This window comes from Mastigoproctus giganteus, chromosome 6 (genome assembly GCF_048544385.1).
Source record: "Mastigoproctus giganteus isolate SK-2022 chromosome 6, ASM4854438v1, whole genome shotgun sequence".
Classification (NCBI taxonomy): domain Eukaryota; kingdom Metazoa; phylum Arthropoda; class Arachnida; order Uropygi; family Thelyphonidae; genus Mastigoproctus; species Mastigoproctus giganteus.
In genome coordinates, this window is record NC_143580.1 from 190,661,016 (window position 1) to 190,688,261 (window position 27,246).

The 27,246-nt window shown below is 39.7% G+C and overlaps 1 protein-coding gene across 4 annotated transcripts in view; it reads left to right on the forward strand.

Moving 5' to 3' along the window:
- The window catches only part of LOC150084832 (2-oxoadipate dehydrogenase complex component E1), a 608,625-nt gene that overhangs the window by 334,879 nt on the left and 246,500 nt on the right, over window positions 1–27,246 (forward strand). For all 4 annotated transcript variants that reach the window (XM_090376637.1, XM_090376633.1, XM_090376636.1 and 1 more), the window contains one exon: window positions 3,694–3,795. In XM_090376637.1, coding sequence (XP_090232763.1) covers window positions 3,694–3,795 — 102 coding nt within the window. The remainder of the gene's footprint in view (window positions 1–3,693; window positions 3,796–27,246) is intronic.

Here is a 27,246-nt window from a genome sequence, read left to right on the forward strand (position 1 = left end):
TGTTCATTTACTTACAAGAATACCGAACAATCCTAACCACACAGCCAACACGCTTAATCTTTTTCTCACAAACAACCCTTCTAAGTACACGGTCGAAGTGAGAGGTCCTTTAGGCGCTTCAGATCACAACTTGTTGATTGTCTCTTCTCCAATGGAGCCTTTATCTCATGGCTATTCCCAACCTTGTGTTGTTTGGCATTACAAGAATGCAAAATAGGATGACCTGCGAGATTTCTTTTCTTCTTTTCCTTGGTCGGATTACTGTTTCAAAACTACTGATGTCAATGTTTGCTCAGATCATGTCAGCGAAATTATTCTTGCAGGAATGGAATCCTTTGTCCCACACTCCACTTTAAAATCTCGTCTTTTATCTAAACCTTGGTTCTCCAATGAATGTGCTAAGGCTGTTCAAGAGAAGAATGTTGCATATCGTAATTGGCTTGTTTCTTATTCTTCAGTTTCATTTTCTGCCTATACCAAAGCTCGCAACAATTGAAAAGCAGTTATTAATCAGTCCAAACTAGACTTTGAACAGGCTAAGAGTAGAAAACTTGCTTCTGGCCCTAATGGTAGCCGAGCATTCTGGTCTCTTGCCAAAGCTATTGGCCGCAACTTTTTCCCATCGCTGCTCCCACCTCTGTCCAAATCAGATGGTTCTGTTGTCACTTCAGCCAAGGATAAAGCTGACCTGCTATTCTCCCATTTTTCTTCCAGCTCATGTATTAATGATCTTGGAAAAACACCACCCACCATTCCCAACGTGCTCCATTCAATGCTTCCTGTGGTCTTCCGTCAAAAGGATGTCAGAAGGATTTTGACGAATCTTGATGCTAAGAAAGCTCCAAGTCCCGATGGTATTTCTCCACTTGTTCTCAAAACCTGTGCTCCTGAACTTACTCCTATTCTTTGCCGACTTTTTTCACTTTCTTATTCCAAAGGTGTTTTTCCTTCTGCTTGGAAATTTGCTCATATCCAGCCAGTTCCTAAAAAAGGGTGACAAATCCATCCCATTGCAATTACTTCTACTCTTTCTAAAGTAATGGAGAAATCAATGAACTGCCAACTTTTAAACTACCTAGAAACCTTCCATCTGATCAATGATCGTCAGTGTCAATCCACTTGTGATATTCTGGCTTATGTTACCCATTTATGGACTAATTCAATGGAAAGGTTCAGTGAAACACAAGTAATTGTTTTTGACATCTCAAAGGCTTTCGATCATGTTTGTCATAAATGTCTTCTAAACAAGCTTCCATCTTATGGTTTTCCAACTGTTTTTTGTAATTGGTTATCCAGTTTTCTCTCTGATCGCTCACTGAGGATGATGGTAGATGGCTCTCTAACTTCTCCACTAATGCCTTTGCCCCCGAAGGTTCAAGTCTTTCCCCCACTCTTTTCCTCTTGTATATTAATGACCTTCTTCCATTGACTGGAAATTCTATCCATAGTTTTGCTGATGATAGCACATTGCATTCCACTTTCCATTTTGAGAAACCTTGCGCTGCTCAATCAGTTTCAACTTCTCGAAAATCTGCTACCAATTCCTTAAATGCTGATCTTCAGGTAATTCTCCATTGGGGCAAAGACAACTTAGTTGATTTCAACCCTTCTAAAACTCAGTCTTGTCTTATATCTTACAAAAAGGATTCTTCTGCTCCTATACTTATCTTTGGTGACCTTCTTCCATTGACTGGAAATCCTATCCATAGTTTTGCCGATGATAGCACATTGCATTTCACTTTCCATTTTGAGAAATCTTGCGTTGCTCAATAAGTTTCAACTTCTCGAAAATCTGCTAGCAATTCCTTAAATGCCGATCTTCAGGTAATTCTCCAGTGGGGCGAAGACAACTTAGTTGATTTCAACCCTTCTAAAACTCAGTCATGTCTTATATATCGCAAAAAGGATTCTTCTGCTTCTATGCTTATCTTTGGTGACACTCCGATTTCTAGGCAAAATTATATATCTCTTTTGGGGATTACCCTGACTTCTAATCTCTCTTGGCACGAGCACATTACATATATTGCTTCCTCTGCATCTAAAAAACTTGGTTTTCTCTTTCGCTCTCGGCGTTCCATTTCTTCCAAACAGCTGCTTACTCTGTATAAATTGGAAATCCACCCTACCGTGGAATATTGTTCCCAAATTTGGGGTGGTGCCCACAAAACCTCTCTCAAGCTTCTTGATTCCATTCAGAAGAGGGCAGTTAGGTTAATTAATGATTCATCTCAAACAGGGTCTCTCCACTTGCTGTCTCATAGACATGCTGTTTCTGCTGCATGCCTCTTCTACAGATACTTCCAAGGGGACTGTTCTTCCGAATTGGCTTCTATAATTCGCGCTCTCTCTTTCAATACACTCCAAACACATGCAGCCACCAGCCAACATCCATTTACTGTCTAACTTCAAACTCACAGAACCAACTTTTCATCTTCTGGAACAACCTTCCTTCACATGTATTTTCTGAAAATTATAGTCTACAGAAGTTCAAGTCCAATGTCAACAAATATCTTCTTTCGTCTTCTCAACCTCCAACCCAAGCATGGTACTAAAGTACTATAGGCTCTAATACCTCTCATGTTTGGGGTTTACATTAAAAAAAAATTAGTGATTGAACTTTTGTAATTTTTTTAATATATCATTTAAACATCAATTTTATTTTTTTTTTATGAAAACCCCAAACACGAAAGGTATCAAAACCTATAGTACTTAGTACCATGCATGGGTTGAAGGAGAAGTACGGGGGGAGGGGGATGCCGGAAACTTTGCTCTAGAGACTAAACATGGGTTTCACCACTTCAAGCCTCCAATAAGCAAAGTGGTGGTATTTCACCGGTTGATGGCCAAGACACTCATAAAACTAAACATTTTTTTCTGAGAGAGGAACCAGCTACATATTTGTCAGTTGTGATGTATTCAGTGTAAAATTTTGTATATTTTGTATAATGTGACATTCTTTTCAAGGATGAAATCACATTTAGAATGAAAAAAACTGTCAAAGGCTTAATAAAAAAAAAGTGTTCCATGGGAACCTCCCCTGAGTCCTAGGATGCTCTCATTATTATGGCTAAGGGTTTATTTAGTTGCTTTTCCGCCTCCTTTAATATAACTGGATAGATCCCATCCACCCCAGGTGCGTTCCTTATGTTTAACTTCAACAATTTCTCCTCCACTTTGCTATCAGTTATTACAAAATCATTAAGTTTCCTGCTACAATTTGATAACCTTCTGCCATTTTCAAACCTTAATAAATCCTCATGTGTGAATGTAGATGCAAAATACGTTAATGTATGGACTATAAACTCTACTCCCTCCACATGAGATTGCTGTCAAGGCTAGCTACAGCCTTGATCGAAATGTACTTTTACAAATTCTTCCAGTCATTAGTGGGAACAAACCCTTTCCTCTCCAAGTGGGTTGCAGATGGTGATGTATTATGCCAGTGTGAGCTGCTGGAGGACAATGAACAGTCATTATTCATAAAAATATATTTAATACAGAAATATCTTAATAGCAAAGGACCTAACTTTTCTTTCCACAAAGGTGCTAACATTACTGTTCACACTGACATTAACTACCTGTAAAGTATGATAATTTTGTATCATAGTTATTTCCTTGATACTTTTTGTATTATGGTTAACTTTTTAAATCTTTTTGTTTTCATTATTAATACTTCCTGTATGTTGCTTCCAGGGTGAAGGTGTTTGGACTAAAGATGATGTAAATGAAATTGTAAATGACCACTTTGGTTTTCTAAATGATCACTTTAAGCAGATTGGTTCTTATAAGCCAAAGGTAAGAATATTTTTCAAATATTAGGAATAAAGCAATATATTGAAGTATGAATTTGTCTTTGAGATTCTTGATTGTGTGGTGGTCTTAATAAATACAAGGAGCATTTGAGTCACAAAAGTTGATCCATTTCCAGACTGTTTTAATCTTTTTCTGTTAATTCAAGAAAAATTTCTCATGTAGAATCTGGTTTAAACTCTCATCATGGGTATACATATCTGCCAGCTCTTACAATTTAGTCTGAAATTTTCTAATAATCAAGCTCTTTTGATAAGTATGGTTTTCTTCCAGTTTTCAGTCAAGTTTGCATTATTTTTTTCAGTTACAGATCTACTAAATTTAATGTGTATACTTAAAAGCCATGAATGCCGATATCTATCTTTTGCCTAACTGTAATGATCCTGTGCTTGTATAAGAATGGGTTTGCAATATTAGGTGAAAGACTGGACTTCATACATTGCCCTACCATTAATATCCAGACACCCATCTGTTAGTAATTAGTTGCTTTTAGTTCCTACCCAGGCACCATGTGTCTGACAACTACAAATATGCTCTTTACGTGACATTTTGACAGCACTGAAGATCATTAGGTCTTTTTTTGGTGATGTGATCTGTAAATAGAAGCATATTGATTCTGAAACTGTGATGAAATGACCAGAAAACCTGCAAAGCTGATGGAACATGACAGAAGAGCCCTGCAAAGAATTGTCCACTCAGAGTGGAGTTTACATGATGCTACATTATGCCAGAGCATACCAAAGTTGTGCTCTGTCCACAAACACTAATCACCCCATCTAATGCCAGTATCCAACTAGATTGGTAGTTGGTAATTGGTATCAATCTAGATTAGTATTGGTATCCATCTAGATTGGTATTGGTATCCATTTAGATTGGTCTATGGTTCAAGAATGGCAAGCCATTCTTAGACCATACACCAATGCAATGGAAAGCTGTGCTTTGGAGTGATGAGTTGTAGTATGTGGTTCATCATTCTGTTGGTCATGCCTGGGCATGGTGGATGCCCATAGAAAACTACCAGCTGGACTGTATTGTCTTGACAATGAAGTTTAGTGGAGATGGCATGATGGTCTCTGGCTGTTTTTAATGATTTGGCCTGGAACCATTTGTTGTCTTGGACAAAACCATGATTGCTGAGGTCTATCTAGACGTTTGGACAATTATGCCTTACCTGTATTATGATAGTATGTTGGGAAAGGCTCATACCTGTATCAGCAGGGCAACACTCCATGTCATACCACTTGCATTCTTATGGACTAGTTTGAGGACATCAGGATCAAAAAGATGGACTAGCCAGCCCAGGGACCTGACCTCAATCCTATAGAGAACAGCTGAGATGAATTGGATCATCGGGAGTGGCATGAGAGGAGGCTGCCCAAAAGACAGAGCTGAACTGGTTGCTATTTTGAAAGCTAAAAGGCAGAAAATTTCAGAGAACATTTACAAAAAACTGATGGAGAGTGCTCTATGGAAACTAAAGGATTTCGTAAAGGCTAAAGGTTTCAGTAGATGTTATTAGTTTTCCTGTAATTGAAAGTTATTTGTAGATATGCAGATGTCTGGACATTAATGGTTGAGCAGTGTATATCCATGTGTTTTTAAAAGTATATTTCCATATTTGATTTTTATAATAAAGATTTAACTTTTAATATCTTAATTTCAGTTCATGTTTTTTGTAAGTAGTGTTAATGATTTGGGTGAAGTTTAATTCACCATTATTGTTATCTAGTAGTTTGTTCTTCGTTGTGTATTCTAGTAGTAGTTGTTATTTAAAATAAGGCTAGGTTAGTTTAAATGTTTGTCAGATTAGTTTTAATATAATAATATGTTTGCTAATATAATTATGTAATACACAGTTATATGAGCACAAACATATCAAGAATCTTTTTTTCTTTGCCTGTCTCAAGTGTACAGTTGAGTTTTCAAAAATGGATAAGTTTTGTTAAATTTTTTTCCATTTTATTGACTTAATTGGCATATTAATTTATTTTCTAGAAGTAACTTTATAATCATAGTCAAACTGCTTAGTTTATTTTGAATTTAGATAGAGATTTTGTAGGTTACTACTTAGTATCCGCAGGACCTTGTGCCATTCAAAACTTGCCCACCATTGTTGTAGTATAGTTAGATCAATACAGAATAGAGTAATGTATATCTCAAACATGATATCATAAGGTACAATGTAAAACTAGATAGCATAATAAGTAGCACTGTATTAAGAATCTGTTAGCTTACTATAGTATTGTCAATTAATCAATGAAATTTATAAATCTTATTAATTTTCATTGTTAATTAAATTGTATTTAAAATGGAAATCATGCCCCAGACTAGAGCAGCAAAGCAATGTTACAAAGTATAGCGGGAGTGCTGCTCAGGATTGAAACAAAGGGGATGGTTCTTCAATGCATCACAATCTAAAAAAATGTACAAAATGTGAAATGTTTACAGACCTTTCTAGAACAGGACATAATCTAGCCAAGGAGGATGTTTTTGTGTGTGTGCTAGGTGCAGGAGTGTCAAGAAATTATTCACCAACTCGGCATTCTGATGGTCTATGAGAGATTGAGGTGTAGGGTGGATGCCCTGAAAAGAATTAAAATGGGGGCCAATCAAGCTCTCAGCTGCTCAACCAGAGCTCACTCTTGTGCATCAGGCAACACAGCGACAGTCTTCAGGGAAGAATGTGCAGGTCCCACAGGATCTAGTTATTGTCGGTGATTCAATTGCTAAGGAAACAAGAAATATATTGTGCAAAACGGATAGGTGAAATAGAACCAGTGTATATCTGCCGGGGAAAAAGTTGATAGATCAGAAATAGAAAAACATTGTAAATCAAATATAATCTTTTAAGGGCACAAAAGGTGATATTTTTGTACACATTGGCACTTAATAACATTAAGTGTAGGAGATCTATAGGCTTACTTAACGAGTACAGGTCAGTGTTCAGAAAAAGTCAAGAGTTAGGGTTAAAATTGAAAGTTTCTGCAATTCTACCCAGACACGATAGGAGAAAGTGTATGATGAGAGCTTGTCAATCAATTCAGACAATTTTCTGTCAATCAGACAGAAAATATCATGGTAGATATAAGCTAGTCTGTAATCAAGTTACAATAGAGGTTAAGCAAGTGAGGGCAGATTACAAGAAATTTTTGGCAAAGGATGCAAAGAAAAACAGCAAAGACTTCTATACTTATAAAAACTCTAGAAGGAAGGGGATGAATCAGATTGGTCCACTTGATATCAATGGTTTGGCTGTTGATGATCCTGCTCAGATAGCTGACAAACTGAATGAGAATTTTGCATTCACATGTGAAGAGATATTCAGGAAGGGGAATACCAGAAGTTTATCAAACTGTGGCAGGGAACTAAATGATTTTGTAATAACTGAGAGCAAAGTGGAGGAGAAATTGTTGAAGTTAAACATAAGAAAAGCACCTGGGGTGGATGGGATCTATCCAGTTATATTAAAGGGGGCGGCAAAGTAACTAAGCAAACCCTTAGCCATAATTATGAGAGCATCCTTGGACTCAGGGGAAGTTCCCATGGACTGTAGATGTGCAAATGTATCCCCAATTCACAAAGGGGGATTGAAGGGTGACATGAGTAATTACAGACCAGTTAGTTTAACTTCTGTCTGGAGAAAATACTGATTCACTGGTTAAAGAAGCATTACAGGATCATCTAGATAATTCAGACCCAGCATGGGTTTCTTAAGGGAAAGTCTTGTCTGACCACTTTGATTGGACACTATGATGCAGTCACAATAAAAAAATAATGCAACTGATGCAAAAAATAATTTTCATATCATATACAGTGGATTCCGGTTATTTGGGCCACTGATTAATCGGGGCAGCCGTTTATTTGGGGCAAATCTTAAAAAACAGAAACCAATCAAGAAAATAGCCAGGGTTTACTTCGCTTAATTGGGACAGCATGCCATTTAATCGGGGCAGGAGACCGCAGCACTGGAGATTATCCTACGATTGTCTCCGATGGTACCACATGGTACGGTCGAAATTCTGGAGGTCACAACCATAAAACAATAAAAACAATTAGCATTCACCTGTTTATTGGGCTTTTCTGTTAGTGAAATCTATCATAAACGGACAGTAAACTTGATCTTACTGAATTTGTGATAATACTGACAGCTGGAATTCTGTGGGTTATTATGGTGAAATGTGTTTACACTTCCATGAAATCCTCAATCATATAAAAAAATTTATTTTCAGATCTTCTCTTCATTCCTATTTTTAAAGCTTTGTATCTCGTTACTCGGTTCTCGCTTGCATGTAGTGTGGTGCCTCCATAGCCAGGTGGGCAGGAGCGGCAGTGCATAGCACACGCTTCTTGATTAGACCGGGGTTCGAGCCCATGACCGCCAAATACGGAGGATGCGGAAAGGTCAGGGAATGACCACCGCATATTCCCGGAGCAATATGGCCTTAGTTGCTAATGCTCGTAAAAACCAAATAACAACAACAACAGCGTGTATTGTGTTACCTGCAATTTGTGTGTGCTGTGTTCTTTGTTATTGATTGCTTATCTTTTTACTGTTTTAAATTTTACATTTAAATTGTTTCCAAAATTGAAAGGACCTATCTATGAATGTGTTGAATCAAATTCTGATATACTTAAGGCTATTTATGCGAGGCTAATTATGCGAGCACATCACTAGACTCTGGGGAGATTCCCTTGGATTGGAAAAGTGCAAATGTATCTCCCATACATAAGGGTGGCTCTAAAAGTGAAGTTGGAAATTATCGACCTGTCAGTCTGACTTCAGTAGTAGGGAAAATCATGGAGGCAATAATCAAGGGTGGAATTCAGGATCATTTGGATTGAATTGAAATTCTCAGCATGGTTTTGTAAAGGGAAAATCATGTTTAACAAATCTGGTTCGCTATTTCGAAAGGGTCACTCACGAGCTGGATTTAGGGAATAATTTCGACATTGTTTATTTAGATTTCAGCAAAGCTTTTGACTCAGTCCCACATGAGCAGTTGCTTTATAAGCTGGAACAGGTTGGAATCACTGGGAAAATCCTTAGATGGATAGAAGGATGGCTTCAGGGCAGGAGGCAGAGGGTTGTGATAAATGGCTATTCCTCAGATTGGGTTGATGTAAGAAGTGGGATTCCCCAAGGATCAGTATTAGGACCACTGTTGTTTTTAATTTTCATAAACGACATTGATGAAGGGATAGAGGGCGTGATGCCTAAATTTGCAGATGTTGTTAAAATTGGTAGAGTAGTTAATGATCACTGTCAAGCTGAGCTTCTTCAGAGAGACCTAGATAGACTTCAAGAATGGTCAGAAAAATGGCAGCTGTGCTTTAATCCAACAAAGTGTAAGGTATTACACCTGGGAAACAGTAATCCCAAAAAAACTTATTCACTTGGTGGAGTTCAACTAAACCCAGTACTGGAGGAAAGGGACTTGGGTGTTACGATACGGTCAGACATGAAATTCTCTGAGCATTGTAAACAGGTAACAAGGAAGGCCCATGGTGTCCTATCGATGATCTATCGAACTTTTGAAAGTAGAGATAGGGACGTGATAATCCCATTATATAAGGCTTATGTTAGACCACACTTGGAATACTGTGTTCAAGTATTCCAATATATGGGTTGCAGAGTTTGGAAACTAGATACCTTAGAGGAGATTTGATTGAGGTATTTAAGGCTCTGAAAGGCATCAGTGAAATGAATGAGGACAAAATTTTCAAGATTATAAATGATGCTAGAACTAGGGGACATAAATTCAAGTTACGGGGGGAAATGTTTAGATTGGACTGCAGGAAGTTTTATTTTAGCCAGTGAGTTATAAATTACTGGAATAAGTTGCCTTCATGAGTGGTAGAGGCCGACAGTTTGGGGAAATTCAAAGGTCATCTGGATAGTACTTTCGGGTAAGGGAAGCACATAGGATGATAGGTTTAATTTCCTTTTTATTTATTTTTTATTTTATTTTTTTTATTTATTAATTATTATTATTTAGTTATTTATTTTATTTATTTATCTATTTATTTATTTATTTTTTGTTTTTATCATTGTTTTGTTCGGATTTTTTTTTTTTTTTTTTTTTGGCTGGTGCAGCATAAGCCATAGGCTTTCTTGCACCATGCGGCCGTTACTAATAGTAATACTATGGCAGTCACCAAAAGGGGACTTAACAAAAACCACTCACTGCCAGACAAACTACATTAGAGAATTGTAATGATGATTAATTTTTTTAATATAAGTAGGCTATGACTTTAAAAGAAATTTGTATATTTGGAATCACCTTCATATTAAACATATGATTTCAGTTATGTAGGAGCAAACATCAGTTTAACCATGTTTTGTGAGTGAATTTTCAGACCACATGCATATGATCTGGAATGATTTTTTTATTTTTTTTTATTTTTGAAGAATTTTGGAAGTTTGCAGACATTTAAAAACTATGTGCTTTGGAAAAAAAATTTTTTAATATTAAAAAATTAATTTGAATTTTTTTTAATAAAACTCATCATTGGCTGTTTTTTTTCTTTTTTTACCATCTACGTATTATTTGATTCAGTCTCATCCAAATTCTAGAGAATATCTTCAATTTTCACTTACACAAGTCAGTTGACTCGATATTGATAGGAAACCTAGAAGACACAGAGAACCCCCAACCAAAAGAAAAAAATTGGAAAATGACCATCCCAAAATCAGAAAGGAAAACACGCTCACAATCCGAGCAAAAGGAGACAAATGAAGTAGCTGCCACACAGAATGACACTACAGAGCACAAACGGGATGCCAACGATGCACCAAAAAAATGCAGAGTTCCCCCCATGGACCCTACGCTGCCCGAAGGTCCTGTTCTGGACTAGATGCTGGCCCTCCAAGTGCAGCTCAAAAACAAGCCAAAGGAATCCTCTAACAGAATAACCACTGCCCTCAGAGGAGAAATCATGACAATCTGGACCAAGCTGGAAACAATTCTACAGAAGGTCTACGTAGAAGTGGTAACAAATAAGGCCAAATTGGAGGCCTTTATGGAAGTTGGGGCAAAACAAATGCCACAGCAAGCACCCACTTACGCAGAAATGCTGAGAAAACCTACAAATGTACCGACCAAAAGTCAATCAGTCCAAAGAAAAACCCTTCTGCCCACACCCAACACAGTGATTGTATGACCAGTAGGTAATGAAAAATCTACCTGTGAGGAAATAAAGAAGAAAGTCACAGAGAACTTGAAAGAGGACTTCGGCGCAACTAGAATCAAAGCTATTTGAAAAAACAGAAATCCCGGAATAGTTATTGAAACGGCAACCTAAGAAGAAGCACAGGAGATAATAACAAACCCCAAGATATTCACCCTAGGCCTTACTGCGGAGGCCCCCAAAAGAAAAGGGCCATCTGTAATCATTTTTGATATTGACCAGAACATGACATCTGAAAGTCTAAGGGAAGAGATATACAGGAAAAACCTCTGAAACGAATTACCTGACAAGGATGAAAAACAGCTGATTATACCCAAGTACAGAAAAAAATCTAGAAATAGTGGAAACTGCAACTGGGTGGTAGAGCTGGCCCCCGAAGCATGGCAGATCCTACGAATGCAAAACACTATATACATAGAGTGGGGCAGTCATAGATTTAGAGAACGTGTGGATGTACCAAGGTGCTTCCGATGCTGCAAGTACAGCCACACACCTGCGCCCAAAAAGAAGCAACGTGTGGCGACTGCTCTGAAATAGGCCACAATTACAACAGCTGTCCAAATAAAGAAAAAGATCCCATCTGCACCAACTGCAAATCGTTGAGGTTAGATCATGCCCATTCCTCGTGCGACACAAACTGCCCAACCTATCAGAAAGCTAAGAGTTCATACCAGTCACGAATCAATTATGGGGATACACAATTATAGGGATACACCATACAAAATTTAATAACGGAATCCTAGTGGCGCACCAAATAAACGTGCAGCGGGCCAGAGCAGTTGCCGACCAAGTACAGCAAAACGCTGATGAGACTAACGCAGATGTTATCCTGATACAGGAGCCCTACATTCACACAGGGCAAGTCAAGGGCTACCCGCTCCGATATAAAATTGTACAATGCAACTAAGGCACTCCGAGGGCGGCAGTGGTAGTACGGAACCCAGAGATAACCACAACAAAAAAAAAATACCACAAGTCTGCACGCCATGGGCAGCATGTGCCCATATTATTAGCTCAGTACTTGTAGGACTTATTATTAGGACTGTACTTGTTAACAGGAGAGATTGCTTCTACAGGGATGGGATACACTTAAATAGAAAGGGTGCAAGAATATTTGCTGATGCTATCGAGGCAGTGTTAGGTGGGTCGGAAAACTGCTAGCTTGGGGGGGAGACAAAGACCAATAGATTGACAGTAGCCACTGGCAGAGGTCAAAGAGATTCTTGCACTGCTTCTATTAGAATGAGCAGAAGCCTGAAAAACAAGATGTTGATATTTCACAGACTGCTGGGAGCCATTGCGGTACAAGTAAACACATGGGTTGTGTTAGGGTAGCTAAGAATAGAAACAGGTGCAGGTATACTTGCGTGTACACCAATGCTAGGAGTTTAGTAAACAAATTTGATGAATTTGAGGTATTGCTCAAAACATCAAAGGCAGATATTGTTGGAATATCAGAGACGTGGTGTCACACAGATATAAGGGATGCAGAACTGGAATTTGGGGAGTACAACGTCTACAGAAAGGATAGACAGGATAGGAAGGGGGGAGGGGTTATGCTATTAGTTAAGAAACACATAAAAACCAAGGACGTGAAGCCAGTCGACATCGCTGGACAGTGCAGTGTTGAGTCAGTTTGGTGTGACATAAGCATTGGGAGATCAAAATTGAGAGTAGGAGTGTGCTATAGGCCTAATGACTCTGATGAGTATAATAAGAAACTGTACAGGGAAATAGAGTGGGCCAGTAAATCAGAGAGTCTTATAATGGGAGATTTTAATTTCCCAGATATTGACTGGAATTTGGCGGCTGGTCACTCACACACTAGCAGGGCTTTTGTGGATTTATTGGATGATTGTTTTCTACATCAGCATGTTCGGGAGGCAACTAGAGGGAGTAATACTCTTGATTTGATTATCAGCAGTGATTCTTCATGCATTAAGAATCTGCAAATAAATGAACCACTAGGTGGCAGTGATCACAGTGTGCTGAAGTGGGATTTACTCAAAGAGGTAACTATCATTAGGGGTAAAGGGAAGGGTTATTGCTTCCGTAAAGGCGACTACGATGGACTGAGACAGTATTTAAATTCTATACAGTGGGACCAACTGATGATGTTACCAACAGCAAATTCAAAATGGGAAGCATTCAAAGAACTTATCTTGGAAGCTACTAGGCTTTACATACCAACTAAGAAATATTGTTCAAGGTTTATGCCAAAATGGATGTCAGATGAACTAATGAGGCATATGACAGAGAAGAAAAATGCATGGGATACTTACAAATTAACACATGACACAGAAGCCTATGATAGATACAAGTTGATATGCAGCCAAGTTACAAAGGAGGTTAGGCAGGCGAAGGCAGATTACGAGAAATCCTTGGCAAGGGATGCAAAGAAAAACAGCAAAGAGTTCTTTACTTATGTAAACTCTAGAAGGAAGGGGATGAATCAGATTGGTCCACTTGATATTGATGGGTCAATTGTTGATGATCCTGCTCAGGTAGCTAACAAACTAAATGAATATTTTGCATCGACATTCACACATGAGGAGTTATTCAGCGAGGGGAATGCCAGATGTGTATTCAACTCTAGCAGTAAGCTACAGAATCTTGAAATAACTGGGAGTAAAGTGGAGGAAAAATTGTTGAAGATAATCACAAGAAAGGCACCCGGGGTGGATGGGATCTATCCAGTTATATTAAAGGAGGCAGCAAAGGAAGTAAGCAAACCATTAGCCATAATTATGAGAGCTTCCTTGGACTCAGGGGAGGTACCCATAGACTGGAAATGTGCAAATGTGACCCCAATTCACAAAGGAGGATCAAAGGCTGACACAAGTAATTATAGACCTGTGAGCTTAACTTCTGTTCCAGGAAAATGAATGGAGGCACTGGTTCAAGAAGCACTGCAGGATCATTTAGACAAGACTTCAGTTATAGCTCGGACACAGCATGGTTTTGTTAAGGGGAAGTCTTGCCTGACCAATTTGATTGGATACTATGATGCAGTCACAAAAGAACTGGATGCAGGGAATAGCTTTGATATCATATACTTGGATCTTAGAAAGGCTTTTGATACTGTTGCACATGGAAGACTGCTACACAAATTGGAGCAGTGTGACATTGGAAGCAAATTGCTGCTATGGATAAAGGGGTGGTTGAGGGGGAGAAGACAGAGAGTGGTAATCAATGGACACTGCTCATCGTGGACTAATGTTATTAGTGGAGTGCCTCAGGGCTCAGTGTTGGGTCCATTATTGTTTTCTGTATTTATAAATGATATTGATGATGGTATATCAAGCTTAATGTCCTAGTTTGCAGACGATACAAAGGTTGGCAGGGTTGTCAAGGACACTACTGACACTATGCTGCTGCAACAGGATCTGGAAAGGTTGAGCAGATGGGCTGAGAGGTGGCAAATGAAGTTTAACATTGACAAATTTAAAGTACTACACATGGGAAACAGCAACCCCAGAGCAACGTATCAACTCTGTGGTACTACACTGACAGTGGTAGAGAATGAAAGGGACTTGGGGGTGGTTGTGGAGGCAGATATGAAGTTCTCTGAGCAGTGCAGACGGGCTGCAGGAGTAGCTCATGGAGTATTGTCAATGATATACAGGAATTTTCCCAGCAGGGATAAGGAGGTGATTATTCTCTTGTATAAGGCAATGGTCAGGCCACACCTAGAGTACTGTATACAGGTCTGGAGGCCTCATTTCAAGAAGGATGTAGAGCTGCTGGAACGAGTACAGAGAAGGGCAACAAGATTAGTGAATGGAACAAAGGGGTGCTCTTACGAAGAAAGGCTTAAGTTTTGCAAATTACAGTGTCTGTAGACTAGGCACCAGCGAGGTGATCTGATAGAGGTGTATAAAGCCTTGAATGGTTTGAGCATGCTCAATGCTGATGGGATTCTTCCTCTAGCTCAGAATAATCACCTGAGAGGGCATAAATTCAAATTGAGGAAAGACAGATGTAGGATAGACATGCGGAAATTTGCCTTAGCCAGCGGGTGGTTGGTTGGTGGAACAGACTTCCATCCCTTGTCGTGGAGGTCGATAGCCTAAATAAGTTTAAGGCTCAGCTGGACAGGTATTTTGAACAAACAGAGGGGTGAAGTGGAAGTGGGTTTTTTTTTTTTTTTTTTTTTTGACTGATGCTGCATAAGCTTGCTTTCTTGCATCAAATGCCTCTGCTAATGCTAATGCTAAAAAATGCTCTGTTGGCAGCCTGTATATGATCTCACTGTACTGCAGACCCAGTATAGAAATAGATTTCGCTATCACTTACCTACAAACGGTGCAAGAAATCCTAACAAGACAAAGAGTCGTAATCGGCGCCGATGTAAACTGCTGCTCCCCTATCTGGCACAGCACTACACCGGACCGATGAGGTACCAGGAATGGAAGGCTTCAGGAGTTCCTAGCAAATTCTATCTTCACTGTAAAGAATCAACCCTTCAATCTACTGACATACAGCAACACCCTATGTGAATCAACCATAGACATCACGCTAACCACAAGAAACATGGAAGCTCATGTGACCGATTGGACTGTGCAAAATGCCTGGACCACATCGGATCACCACATAAACACCTTCAATATGAAGAGAATGATGCCAAGACCATCAAATGGCAAATACATGGCGAGCAGGCTCGCCATCAAAAAGGCAAACTGGGAGCTCTTTTGAGAACAATTGATCCGCAAAGCACAAGCACATAAGGTAAGGTATAAGGTATGTTCGTGTCAGACAGCACATGGGATTTCTCCCATCTCTGCATGTGTTTCGCCATATTGAGGACAGTACACTGTCAAGCCAGAGACTTGAAAGTGTGTGGGCCGTGTCTGTGCAGTGTGATATGTTGTGCCCATTGTTTATCCGGCTTATTGGCCACAAAGCCCCTAGTGGGGCCCGATGTTGCCCATACCCTGCCACGTGGAGGCTAGCCGGGTGTATCCAGTATCACAACAAATTGCTCTGGCAGGTCCTGCCACCTAGTTTCCTGGGATTTCAATGGCTAGGACCTATAAAAAAAAAAGAAAAAGAAGAAAAGAAATTGCGTTTGACATTAATGCTTAATGGGATTGCTGTTAGGAAATCGTTGGTTGGGGTTGAACGCTAAAGAGATGTGTTAAAGGCCAAATAGGTCGGGCAAAATTTTGATGTTATTAAATTTAGACATGTGAGGCTATATGCTAGATAAAAGCTAATAGTGTTAGTTGTCTTAGAGATTTACACAAAACTGGTAGAATTTAGACATTGATTATAATTTGGCGGCATTGTTCAGGGTGTACTCAGTCGATTTAGTGAGGGGGGAGACTGAAGACTGGGGGGAAAAAGATAGAAGAATAGGGACGATAGAGTAGGCATCCCTAAAGAAGTCAGTGGAGACGAGCCCCACCAGGCGAAGTATGGGGGGGTAGGCAGGGAGGAGAGGAGACAGAGATCCATCTCCTCCCTCCTCTGCCTGGGGATGAGGTTTTAAAGGGAACTGGGTTAGAGTACCCAGTTCAGCTCGCCAATGGCGTGTTGGCAGCAAAGGCGCAGAAGAATGTCTTCGTCGGTGTCATGTCCAAGGGGTGTCAAGCTGCCCATCCCGCTCCGGGAGTGGGATATGTTAGCTGACAGTGGGGAACCCACCAGGCAAGGGGGTGGGAGACACACACATTTACTTCATTCATAATCTGCATTCTCACTCTACTTGCATTCTTTTTTTTTTTTTTTTTTTTTAATACTTTTTTCTTATTTTATAATTTTTTTTTCCAAGTTTTTTTTTTATATATATATATATTTTTTTTTTTATTTATTTATTTATTTTTTTTTTTGTAATACTTTTTTCTTATTTTATAATTTTTTTTCCAAGTTTTTTATATATATATACATATATATATATATATATATATATATATATATTTTTTTTTTTTTTTTAATTTTTTTTTCCTCTCAACTCATTCATCTTTTTCTCACACACTAGGAGGGGATGCAATGATGTGTAGTGTAAATTTAAATACTAATTGAAACTAGGGTTAGTGTACTTAACTGTAGCATTTATGGTTTTTTTTTTTTTTTTCTCACACTCTTACACTTTTATTCATTCTTCTAGCTCTCATCTCATTTATTCAACTCTTACTTTCTGCACTGCACTCTCTGGGCACCTCAACTTACTGTTATTCTTCAGTTGTGGTGCATGCCTAGCCACAAGTTTTTTATTTTTTTTATTTGCAGACCAGGGGAGAATGCAGTGATGGTGTTTATGTGGTTAGTAAATGTTTGTTAATACAGTATATGTAAAGTAATGTAAGTTAATTTTAACTTTGTATTGTTTTGGCCAATTACATTTACTCTTCCACTCATTCCCATTCACTCTCTCTTTCCCTCATGCTAGGTCACTCTTTCTCTCACCAAAACTGCCATTTATTCCCTTTTATCATAATTCCTATTTCACTCAGTGCCCAGCCTATTTATTCTATCTTTCATTTTCATTCATTCATTCTACATTGCAACCCCTTGCTACTAGCTTACTGATATTTTTCAGTTAATCTGCTTCCCTGGCTGCCTGTACATCTCCCTCCCCTACATGGTTACTTATTTAGTGTGGGGCCCCAGGTTCCTACACATGGCAGGGTAGTCCTGGGGAGTTTTGTTATGTCAGGGTGCAGAATACTGCTATCCTAACAGTTTTTAAGTCATCGTCTGGGTGTGGAAATGTGGGCAATTTTACTATTGATTATTGTTTAATTGCTGGGGGCTGAATTGCCATTCTTTGGATTGCTCTGCACATTTCGAATACTTTCTGTGTGAAAGATGTAAAGGCTTTATAATTTTGCTCTTCTATGATGAACAGATGTTCTTCTCCCCTGGGAAGGGGACCATCTGTGCTATTAGCTCTGTTCTGGGGGATGTCATATATTATACATTCATATAGAATGTGTGCCCAGTCTTCACTTTCGCCACAGGTGCAGTTTGGGTCATCGGTCAGGCCTAAGGAGGTTAGTTTTGACTTTAGGGAGCCGTGACCTGTCAATATAAATGCTGTAAAAAGTCCAGGGGCATACCACTTAGGTGGCTTTGGGCTAACCATTGACACCCGTGGCAGAAACCGTTTGGTAATCAGACCTCTGGTTTCCTGCTCCCACTTTGTCTGCCATAGCTCGTGGAGCTTTGTGGCTATTCTTTTTCTTTCATCATTAAAGGTGTTGGTTGTATCAAGGGCTATCCCCAGAAATTCTGTGGGTATGCCCTTTTTAAATCTATAATATAAGCCTCTTTTGGCTACTTCCAGGTAAAGTGGGAGAGTTCCGGCCAGCAACTGTAGTGCAGGTGTGCTTACTGTGCGACATGCTCTGGTAATAGTGAGTAGTATTGTCCTTTGTATCGATTCTAATTTATTCCTATTTCTTACTATGGCCGAGCGGATGAACCACGCACCGGCTCCATAGGTGATAACAGGTAGGAACATTGCACGGTATATGACCGCCAGGGTCTTTCTTTTGAGCCCCCAGTCTGCTCGACTGATCCTGGCAATCATACCTGCGTAATTTCTCACTTTCTTCGCCAAGTAGATCAAATGGGGGTAAAAGGTTAATTTTGAATCAAAGACCACTCCAAGATATTTTAGTTCTGTTACCATTTTTATAGTGGTTGTGTTAATTTTGATTTGTGGATGTCTGCTTATGTCCAGATTGCTCTTTAGAAGTATTTGTTTGGTTTTTTCAGGCGATATTTTGAGCATGTGCATTTGTGCCCACTCCTGCAGCTGCAAGAGGGCGGCGTTTGCTCTACAACCACTTGTGAGTTACCTTTTACAAGGAAAATTATGTCATCTGCAAATGCCAGGCTTTCCACGGGGGCCCAGATCCAAGGCTAGAAATTCGTCCAGAACAATGTTCCAAAAGAAAGGACCAAGGATTGAACCCTGCGTGCAGCCTTTATTCACAGGGCATGTCAATTCCTGGAACGTTGTGCGTATTGAGACACTTCTGTCTGTAAGGTAGCTGTTTATTACCTTATAGAGGTTTTGTGGGGCATTTGCCTGGCGAAGTCTCCTAAGGACACTAGGCCACCAGAGTAAGTCAAATGCCCCAGCAAAGTCAATGGAGATTGCGAGCATATATTTCTCCTCTGTGTTTTTAACTGTTGTCAGTAGGTGGTGCATGGCATCCTCCGTGGAATTGCCCTGCTTAAAACCATACTGATTGTTGGAATGCAGACCTGCTTCTGTGTAATATTGAGCTAATCTGCTATATATTAGTCTTTCATATATTTTCCCTAGTACAGGGAGTACGGCTATTGGTCTATATGATTTGGGATCAGTAGGGAGTTTTTCAGGGTTTTTGAGAATTAATCTTAACACAGCTTGTTTCCATATTTTTGGGAATATACTTTCTGTCATACAGTTATTATATAGTGCTATTAATTTATCTGGTGCTATTTCTGCTAATTTTTTGATATTCTCAACCTCTAAGAGGTCAAAACCTGGGCATTTATTGTTTTTGGTTTTAGATAGTGCTATTTCTAAGTCTCGTATGGTGAACAGAGGTTTAATATTGGTATTGTCATATTCAGTGTTTTCTTTTATAATGTTTAGCTGGATGGGGGAATGATTCCCAATTTCAGTCTGAATGATACTGTCTAGGATGTTATTTACAGAATCCACCCAGCACAGGGTTGGGGTTCCATCTGGTTTGACAGTAGTTTCTAAGACATCTCCTCTTGGCAGCTTGTTGGTCACTATTCTGTAGACAAAGTGTCTCCAGCATTCCCTTTTCTTGTCTCTTATGAGGGCTGTATACTGATTCCTGAGAGTTCTATAAGAATCTCTCAGTGCATCCACCTCATTTTGTGGTCAAGATGTTCTGGCTCGTTGAAAATGTCTCCTCGCCTGGTGTACCCTACTTCTGAGTATAGTCAGTTCAGGGCACCACCAGGGAACTGTCTGCTTCCTTGGTTTTTTCAGGGTTGCTATTTTTGTTAAAATGTTTGTCATAGTCAGTGTTTGCTCATCCTGGCTACAGTTGCCTGATCTAGACCACTCATTTTCCTATTTTTGCAGCTCAGCTGCTGTATGTTCTGCAAAAATCTGCCAGTTTGCCTTTTTAAGGTTATACCTTTTGATATCCAACAGGGAGTGTTGGGTTGTTTGTAATTGCCTGTTTAGTTTGAAGGAAATGGCTCTGTGATATGATTTTACCCCAGGGGCTCATACCTGGTGAGTATGGGCTTGGCACACCCAGGGTCCTGAGCCGGATATCATCATTCTTCTCTTTCTTGGTGATTCCCTTCTACTTATCTCTCTCTCTCTCTCTCTCTCTCTCTCTCTCTCTCTCTCTCTCTCTCTCTCTCTCTCTCTCTCTCTCTCTCTCTCTCTCTTATTCAGGGTAACTCGGAAATTTTTTTTCTTTAGCTGGTGCAACATAAGCCTGAGGCTTATGTTGCACCAGCTAAAGAAAAAAAATATTGGTATTGTCTTACCAATTTTTAAGGTTGCACTATACAGCTAGTAATAATAATAATGTGGTCCAGGCTGGCTGGACACACCAGTCTGTGATTTTATAAGCTATTGAATTGGTGGCAAGAGTAACATCAATGTCACTCTCCCACATGGTACTGCTAAAAGTTGGGAGGTTATTTGGTTGGTTTAGCACTTGAAAGGGTGAGGTGGCTATATAGTCTGAAAGTATCTGGCCATTGTGTGTGCCTGCTCTGTCTTCCGTACGGCTATGCCATAAGGCTGACCGGCAGTTGACCGGCACTCACACTATGATATTTGCTGTAGGTAGCAAGTTTGTGACTACTTGTAGGTATTCAATGGTTGGGTTTATATCCTCCCCTGGTCTGGAATATAGTGAAATAATGTAAAACTGTCCTACAGCACTGGTAATATGGGCACACACTCCCACTGGGGAGCAGAGATGACCCACTTTTGTGACTGTAAGGTCAGTATTTTTAACTACTATTGCTGTAGAAGGGACACCTGAGGTGTATTCTATTATTTTATAGCCCCTTGGGTATCCTTGAACCCTACCCATATGTGTGTAGGGCTCTTGGAGTACCAAGATATCTATATTATTTTCTTCCAATTTGAGTTTGATCTGATCTGATCTGCAATAGCTCTTGCTCTTTGAGCATTCAATTGGACAAGATTTAGAGCCCTAGTCACATTTATGTTTTCAGTCTGGCCCATAGTTGGTCCTAGATTGTATAAATTTTACCGTTTTTTTATAACAGGGGCATTTATCATCACTGATTCTATGTGCATAGTCAGTCAGCCGTGCTGCTTTACAGGTAGCACATTTTGGCAGCTGATTTTTATTTTGGCAGTTCTTGTAATTGTGGCCAGTGACTGCACAGTGGCCACAGACAGGGGAATTCTGTCTGTCGTCTCTGGCAGTATGGCCATATTTATGACAGTTAAAGCACTGCTGTATAGGAAAGAATTCCCTGAATTTATGGCTGGTGCAGCCAGCATAGACTGTTTGCTGTCCTTCTAGGTTTTTCCAAATTCTGGGTGACACTTCCACAATGACGTTGAATTGCCCATTTCTTTTGTTTTTTGTCCCTCTTTTTAGAAGAAATTCTTTGGCAAACTCATCCAGTTCCATTATATTAATAAAGTTTTTGTTGTAGAAAACTAACATAAGATCACTTTCCAGAGTTGTCTCAGGGATGTCAAATCTAATAATGTTGGGGTTTCTGCCCCTTGGCTTTTCTGTTTGCAGTCTCAGTTTTACTACCTCTGGGTTGGTTTCAATCTTTTTAACATCCTCCTTATTTGTTACTTCAATTAAAACTCCATTATCTTTTATTTTTCTCATAATATTCACCTTTATTTCTTTCAAATGAGGTTTTAATTTTGTCATGACAGTATCTCTGATTGCCTCACTGGATTTGTATGTAGAGTCAGGCTTAGCCTTTATAATGATTCTGTTTGTTTCTTTTGCCTTTGGTATTTCCTTAGTCTTATTGTTAGTTTGTTTAGTTTGTGATGAATCTGCTTTGGTGGCCCATGCTACTTGGGCATAAGTCAAAGTATTTATTTCTTTATAATTATTCTTCTCTTCAGTCACCATTTCTACTTTTGCTTTCAATACTTTGTTTTCTGTATTAAGTTCAACCACTCTATGCTCCAAAACAGACCAGCAGTTCACTATCTGCAATCTTGTTGCAGATATAATCCTATTTGTCTATTTATAAAGAAACTCTTCTAGGAACAGTTTCTTTCTTTAATTTGTCTTATGGGATCCTCTATTTGATTTATAAGCTGAAATTTCCTCTCCTCTTCTGTTTTTGTTACCTGTGGTTCTAAATTACTATTCTCCTTTTGATATGTATTTTCTACCTGGTTTTTGCCTTTTCTGGCCTGTTTTACACTAAGGTGCCATGATTCTAAGACTTCGTTTGTGATTTCTTCATTGTTTAATGCCTCTATCCCACAATCAGCAGGCAGGTCCTTCAAGTTGGGATCGCGATCGATATTTTTTGATTTTTCAGTTTTTTTCCCATGAGTTTTGGTCTTTGCCAGTCATTCTGCTGTTATTATAAAGTTTCTTATATCCAGGGGAGTAATTTAAGGTATATTTTATCGTTGTGGGCCTATTAAAACCCAAGATGCAACGTTTTCCAGTTTTGGCGGGAAAACAGTCTCACACACACACACACAAAGAAAGGTACTCTTATACGCAAGAATATGATTAATCTAGTTGAAATTTACATTTCCCCTCACAATTAACATGTATAGAGCTAATTTGATTCCAATTTTTGGAATTTTGAGGCGTTGCAGTATCGAAATCGGCAATAGTAGGATCGCTAGCGCTATAATAATCGTACTGTGCATAAACGCATTCAAAAAGCCAACAATAGCTAAAAACAACTATAACTAACAAGCTTGCCTGAATAATACTACAGTGGACTCCCGCTAATCCGAACACATTTCAGTTGGCGGAGAGGAAATTTTTTAGTTCACAAAATATACGTTTTTTTGTATTTTCCAGTTAAATTTAAATGGCATTAATGGTACAAAAACATTTAGAATTCCACAAAACAATTGTATTTTATTGTAGTACTGTACTAATACAAAATTAATAAATCAGTGTTTGATATGGCCTATTAAAATTACAGATCTATACCTACACACCAAAACAGGAACAAAAGTCATTTTTCAGAAGTAACAAACTCTGTTAGTTTCTTTTGACGTAACGATGAAAATCGGCTAGATGATGCTGTTTCGTCACCGCTTCATAAACATGTAGTCTGCCGGTGTAGCGCTGGGATGTTGTTCTAAGTAGCGTAAAGCGAGGTCAAGGGCCGCTGTCTTGTCTGTGTGCGGCACAAGTTGTTCCACAGAAACACCGGGCTCGTCATCATTCTGCTTGGAGCCTTCTTGGGTGACAGCTGCCACGATGTCCTCATCCGACAGGTTTTTATGACCTATTCCATCCGCTGCAATCCACTCGTTAACGTCAGATTCTATTGCTTCCTCGCAGCCGGGAATTTCCTGTACGAGCTGAATTAATTGTTCTATGTCATTGTTTTCGTCAGAGCTATCGACAAAGCTGAGAGAGGGCCATAATTTCTTCCATGATCTTTGTATGGACTGCTCAGTTACACCCTCCCACGACTCAGCAACCCAATATACAACATCTTTTAAGTTCACTTGTTTCATTTTCTCATGTAAAGAAAGTGAATTGGTGTTATCTTCTATCAAGGACCTAAGATATTTCTTTCTGTATGCAAGCTTGATAGACTGTAACACCCCCTGGTCCATGGGCTGTAATAACGGTGTTACATTAGGCGGTAAAAAAGCTGCCCTGATGTCAACTCGGAAACGTCTGGGTGGGACGGCGCATTGTCTATGAGGAGAACGGCCAAGGTGGCAAATCATTTTCATTGCTGAAACGTTTCACTGCTGGGACAAATTAATTATGAAACCACTCAATGAAAAGCTGTCTGTTTACCAAGCTTTTTTTTTGACTTTTATAATGAACTGGAAGATTTTTAATGTTCATATTTTTAAAAGCTCTCGGCTTCGCTGATTTACCGATCATCATCAAATGTAGCTTGTGATTTCCTGAAGCATTACTACAAGCTATCAACGTCACTCGCTCCTTATTCATTTTAAAACCCGGGGCACGCATTTTTTGTTGAGATGCTAGACTTTTTGTGGGCAAAGCCTTAAAATTTAAACTTGTCTCATCAGCGTTATATATCTGCTGAGGTGAATAATGTGATACCAAATCAGTGAACTCACCCAAATGTTTCTCTGCTGCAGCATGATCAGCTGATAATTGCTCCCCGGTGATCGTTAGCTGGCGAATCCCATGGCGCTTCTTCCAGCGATCAAACCAACTGGTACTCGCACTAAATGATTCATCACCTTTCATTAGTTTGTTGAGATGAATGGCCTTTTCTCTAACAAGAGGTTCACTTAGGGGTGTTCCCCTTCCTCTTTCCTGAGTGAACCACGTGAATAAGGCTTCATCAAGCGTGTCAAACGTTGAGGGCCTTACTGTTTGTCCATTTTCAACTGATTTTTCTGAAGTAGAGGTACAAAACTGCTCGATCTTTGCGCGGTTTTTTTTCCAGTCAGTTACTGTGGCCTTGCCCACTCCAAACTCTATTGCTAATTTCGTTGCACTTTCCCCCTTGTCCAGCCTTTTCAAAACTTCCAGCTTATCTTTCAACGTACACGTTGTGTGTTTCCGTTTCGTGGCCATTGTGGCAGCAGACTGAACTAAACTAAACTATAAAATGTAATGTAGAGCGAAGATATAAGCATTCACGTTTAATGCACAATGTCGCGTGCAATTAGTCATAGCGTGGAGAGGGGTTTGCTTCCGGTGTGTTACGCTCGCATACAAACGCTAGTAGGCTTACTATACATTCATTCCTTAATAAACCAGACCTGTTTTACTGCTTGCTTCTGCATTATTGCAGTTATTCGGCTAATCCGAAATTCTGCTAATCCGAACAGGGCTCGGTCCCAATTAGATCGGACTAGCGGGAGTCTAGTGTAGTTGTTTTCGTCTGTACACAGCATGTAGAATCCAGGTTTTATGGTTTTTGAAGTCGGAAAATCCAAGAAATCCTCTCTGCCGCCGTCGGTTACTATCCACCGTTTACATCAAGTGGAGCTTCTTGCAGATGCGACCGTTCAGCTCCGCGATCGATCCGGAATCGCGGTACCACACTCAAAGCACAAGCCTAGGAGGAAGTGACCGGATGGAAAACGTGGACAGAATGCAGGAGAAAGTCACCCACATTATAACCACAGCAGTGGAAATGGCGATGAAGAGGAAGACACCCTCCATAGAAACCATGCCGTGGTGGACCCCAGAGTTACAAAGACTATGAAAGCAAGCCCAAATAAAGAGAAAAGAATAGCAGAAGGCGCGGAGATCCTGGTCACCGGCAGAGATATCCTATTTGAGACATCAATACCAACAACTACGCATTAGCATTAGTAGAGGCATATGATGCAAGAAAACAAGCTTATGCAGCATCAGCAGGTGGTAGATGACTTTCATCAACCGGTGAAATACCACCACTTTGCTTATTGGAGGCTTCAAGTGGTGAAACCCATGTTTAGTCTCTAGAGCAAAGTTTCCGGTATCCCCCTCCCCCCATACTTCTCCTTCAACCCATGCACGGTACTAAGTACTATAGGTTTTGATACCTTTCGTGTTTGGGGTTTTCATAAAAAAAAAAAAAAAAAAAAAGCCAAAAAAAAAAAAAAAAAAAAAACCATTCCCATTTCACCCCTCTATTCATTCGAAATACCTGTCCAGCTGAGCCTTAAATTTATTTAGGCTATCAACTTCCACAAAGGGATGGAAGTCTATTCCACCAACCAACTACCCGCTGGCTAAAGGCAAATTTCTGCACATCTGTCTTTCCTCAATTTGAATTTATTCCCTCTCAGGCAATTATTCTGAGCAAGAGGTAGAATCCCATCAGCATTGAGCGTGCTCAAACCATTCAAGGCTTTATACACCTCTATCAGATCACCTCGCCGCTGCCTAGTCTCCAGACACTGTAATTTGCAAAACTTAAGCCTTTCTTCGTAAGAGCAACCCTTTGTTCCATTCACTAATCTTGTTGCCTTTCTTTGTACTCATTCCAGCAGCTCTACATCCTTCTTGAAATGAGGCCTCCAGTACTCAAGGTGTGGCCTGACCATTGCCTTATATAAGGGAATAACCACCTCCTTATCCCTGCTAGAAAAATTCCTGTATATCATTGACAAGACACCATGAGCTACTCTTGCAGCTCGTCTGCACTGCTCAGAGAACTTCATATCTGCCTGCACAATTACCCCAGGTCCTTTTTGTTCTCTACCACTGTTAGTGTAGTACCACAAAGTTGATACATCACTCTGGGGTTGCTGCTTCCCATCTGTAGTACTTTACATTTGTCAATGTTAAACTTCATTTGCCACCTCTCAGCCCATCTGCTCAACTTTTCTAGATCCTGTTGCAGCAACGTACTGTCATTAGTGTCATTAACAACCCTGCCAACCTTCGTCTCTGCAAACTTGGACATTAAGCCTGATATACCATCATCAATATCATTTATAAATATAAAAAACAACTATGGACTCCACTAATAACATTAATCCACGAAGTGACCATTGATTACCACTCTCCGTCTTCTCCCACTCAACCATCCCTTTATCCATGACACCTCCGTAGCCAGGTGGGAAGGAACAGCAGCGCGTAGCACACGCTTCTTGATTAGACCGGGGTTTGAGCCCATCACCACCAAATACGGAGGATGCGGAAAGGTCAGGGAATGACCACCGCATATTCCAGAGCAATATGGCCTTAGTTGCTAATGCTCCTAGAAACCAAACAATTCTCCACTGCCACACTGCTCCAATCTGTGCAGCAGTCTTCCATGTGCAACAGTATCAAAGGCTTTTCGAAGATCCAAATATATGATATCAAAGTTATTTGCTGCATCCAGTTCCTTTGTGACCACATCATAGTATCCAATCAGATTGGTCAGGCAAGACTTTCCCTTAACAATATCATTGACAAGACACCATGAGCTACTCTTGCAGCTCATCTGCACTGCTCAGAAAACTTCATATTTGCCTGCACAATTACCCATTTTCAGTGTACGCAATGCTTACAATGAAAAAATAAAGAAAAATGAGGAAGCCTCCTAGGAGTGAGTAGTCTCTGCGAATGGAAATTAGGACCCTTGGGGGGGGGGTATACAAAATAACCACAAATAAGCTCCCCA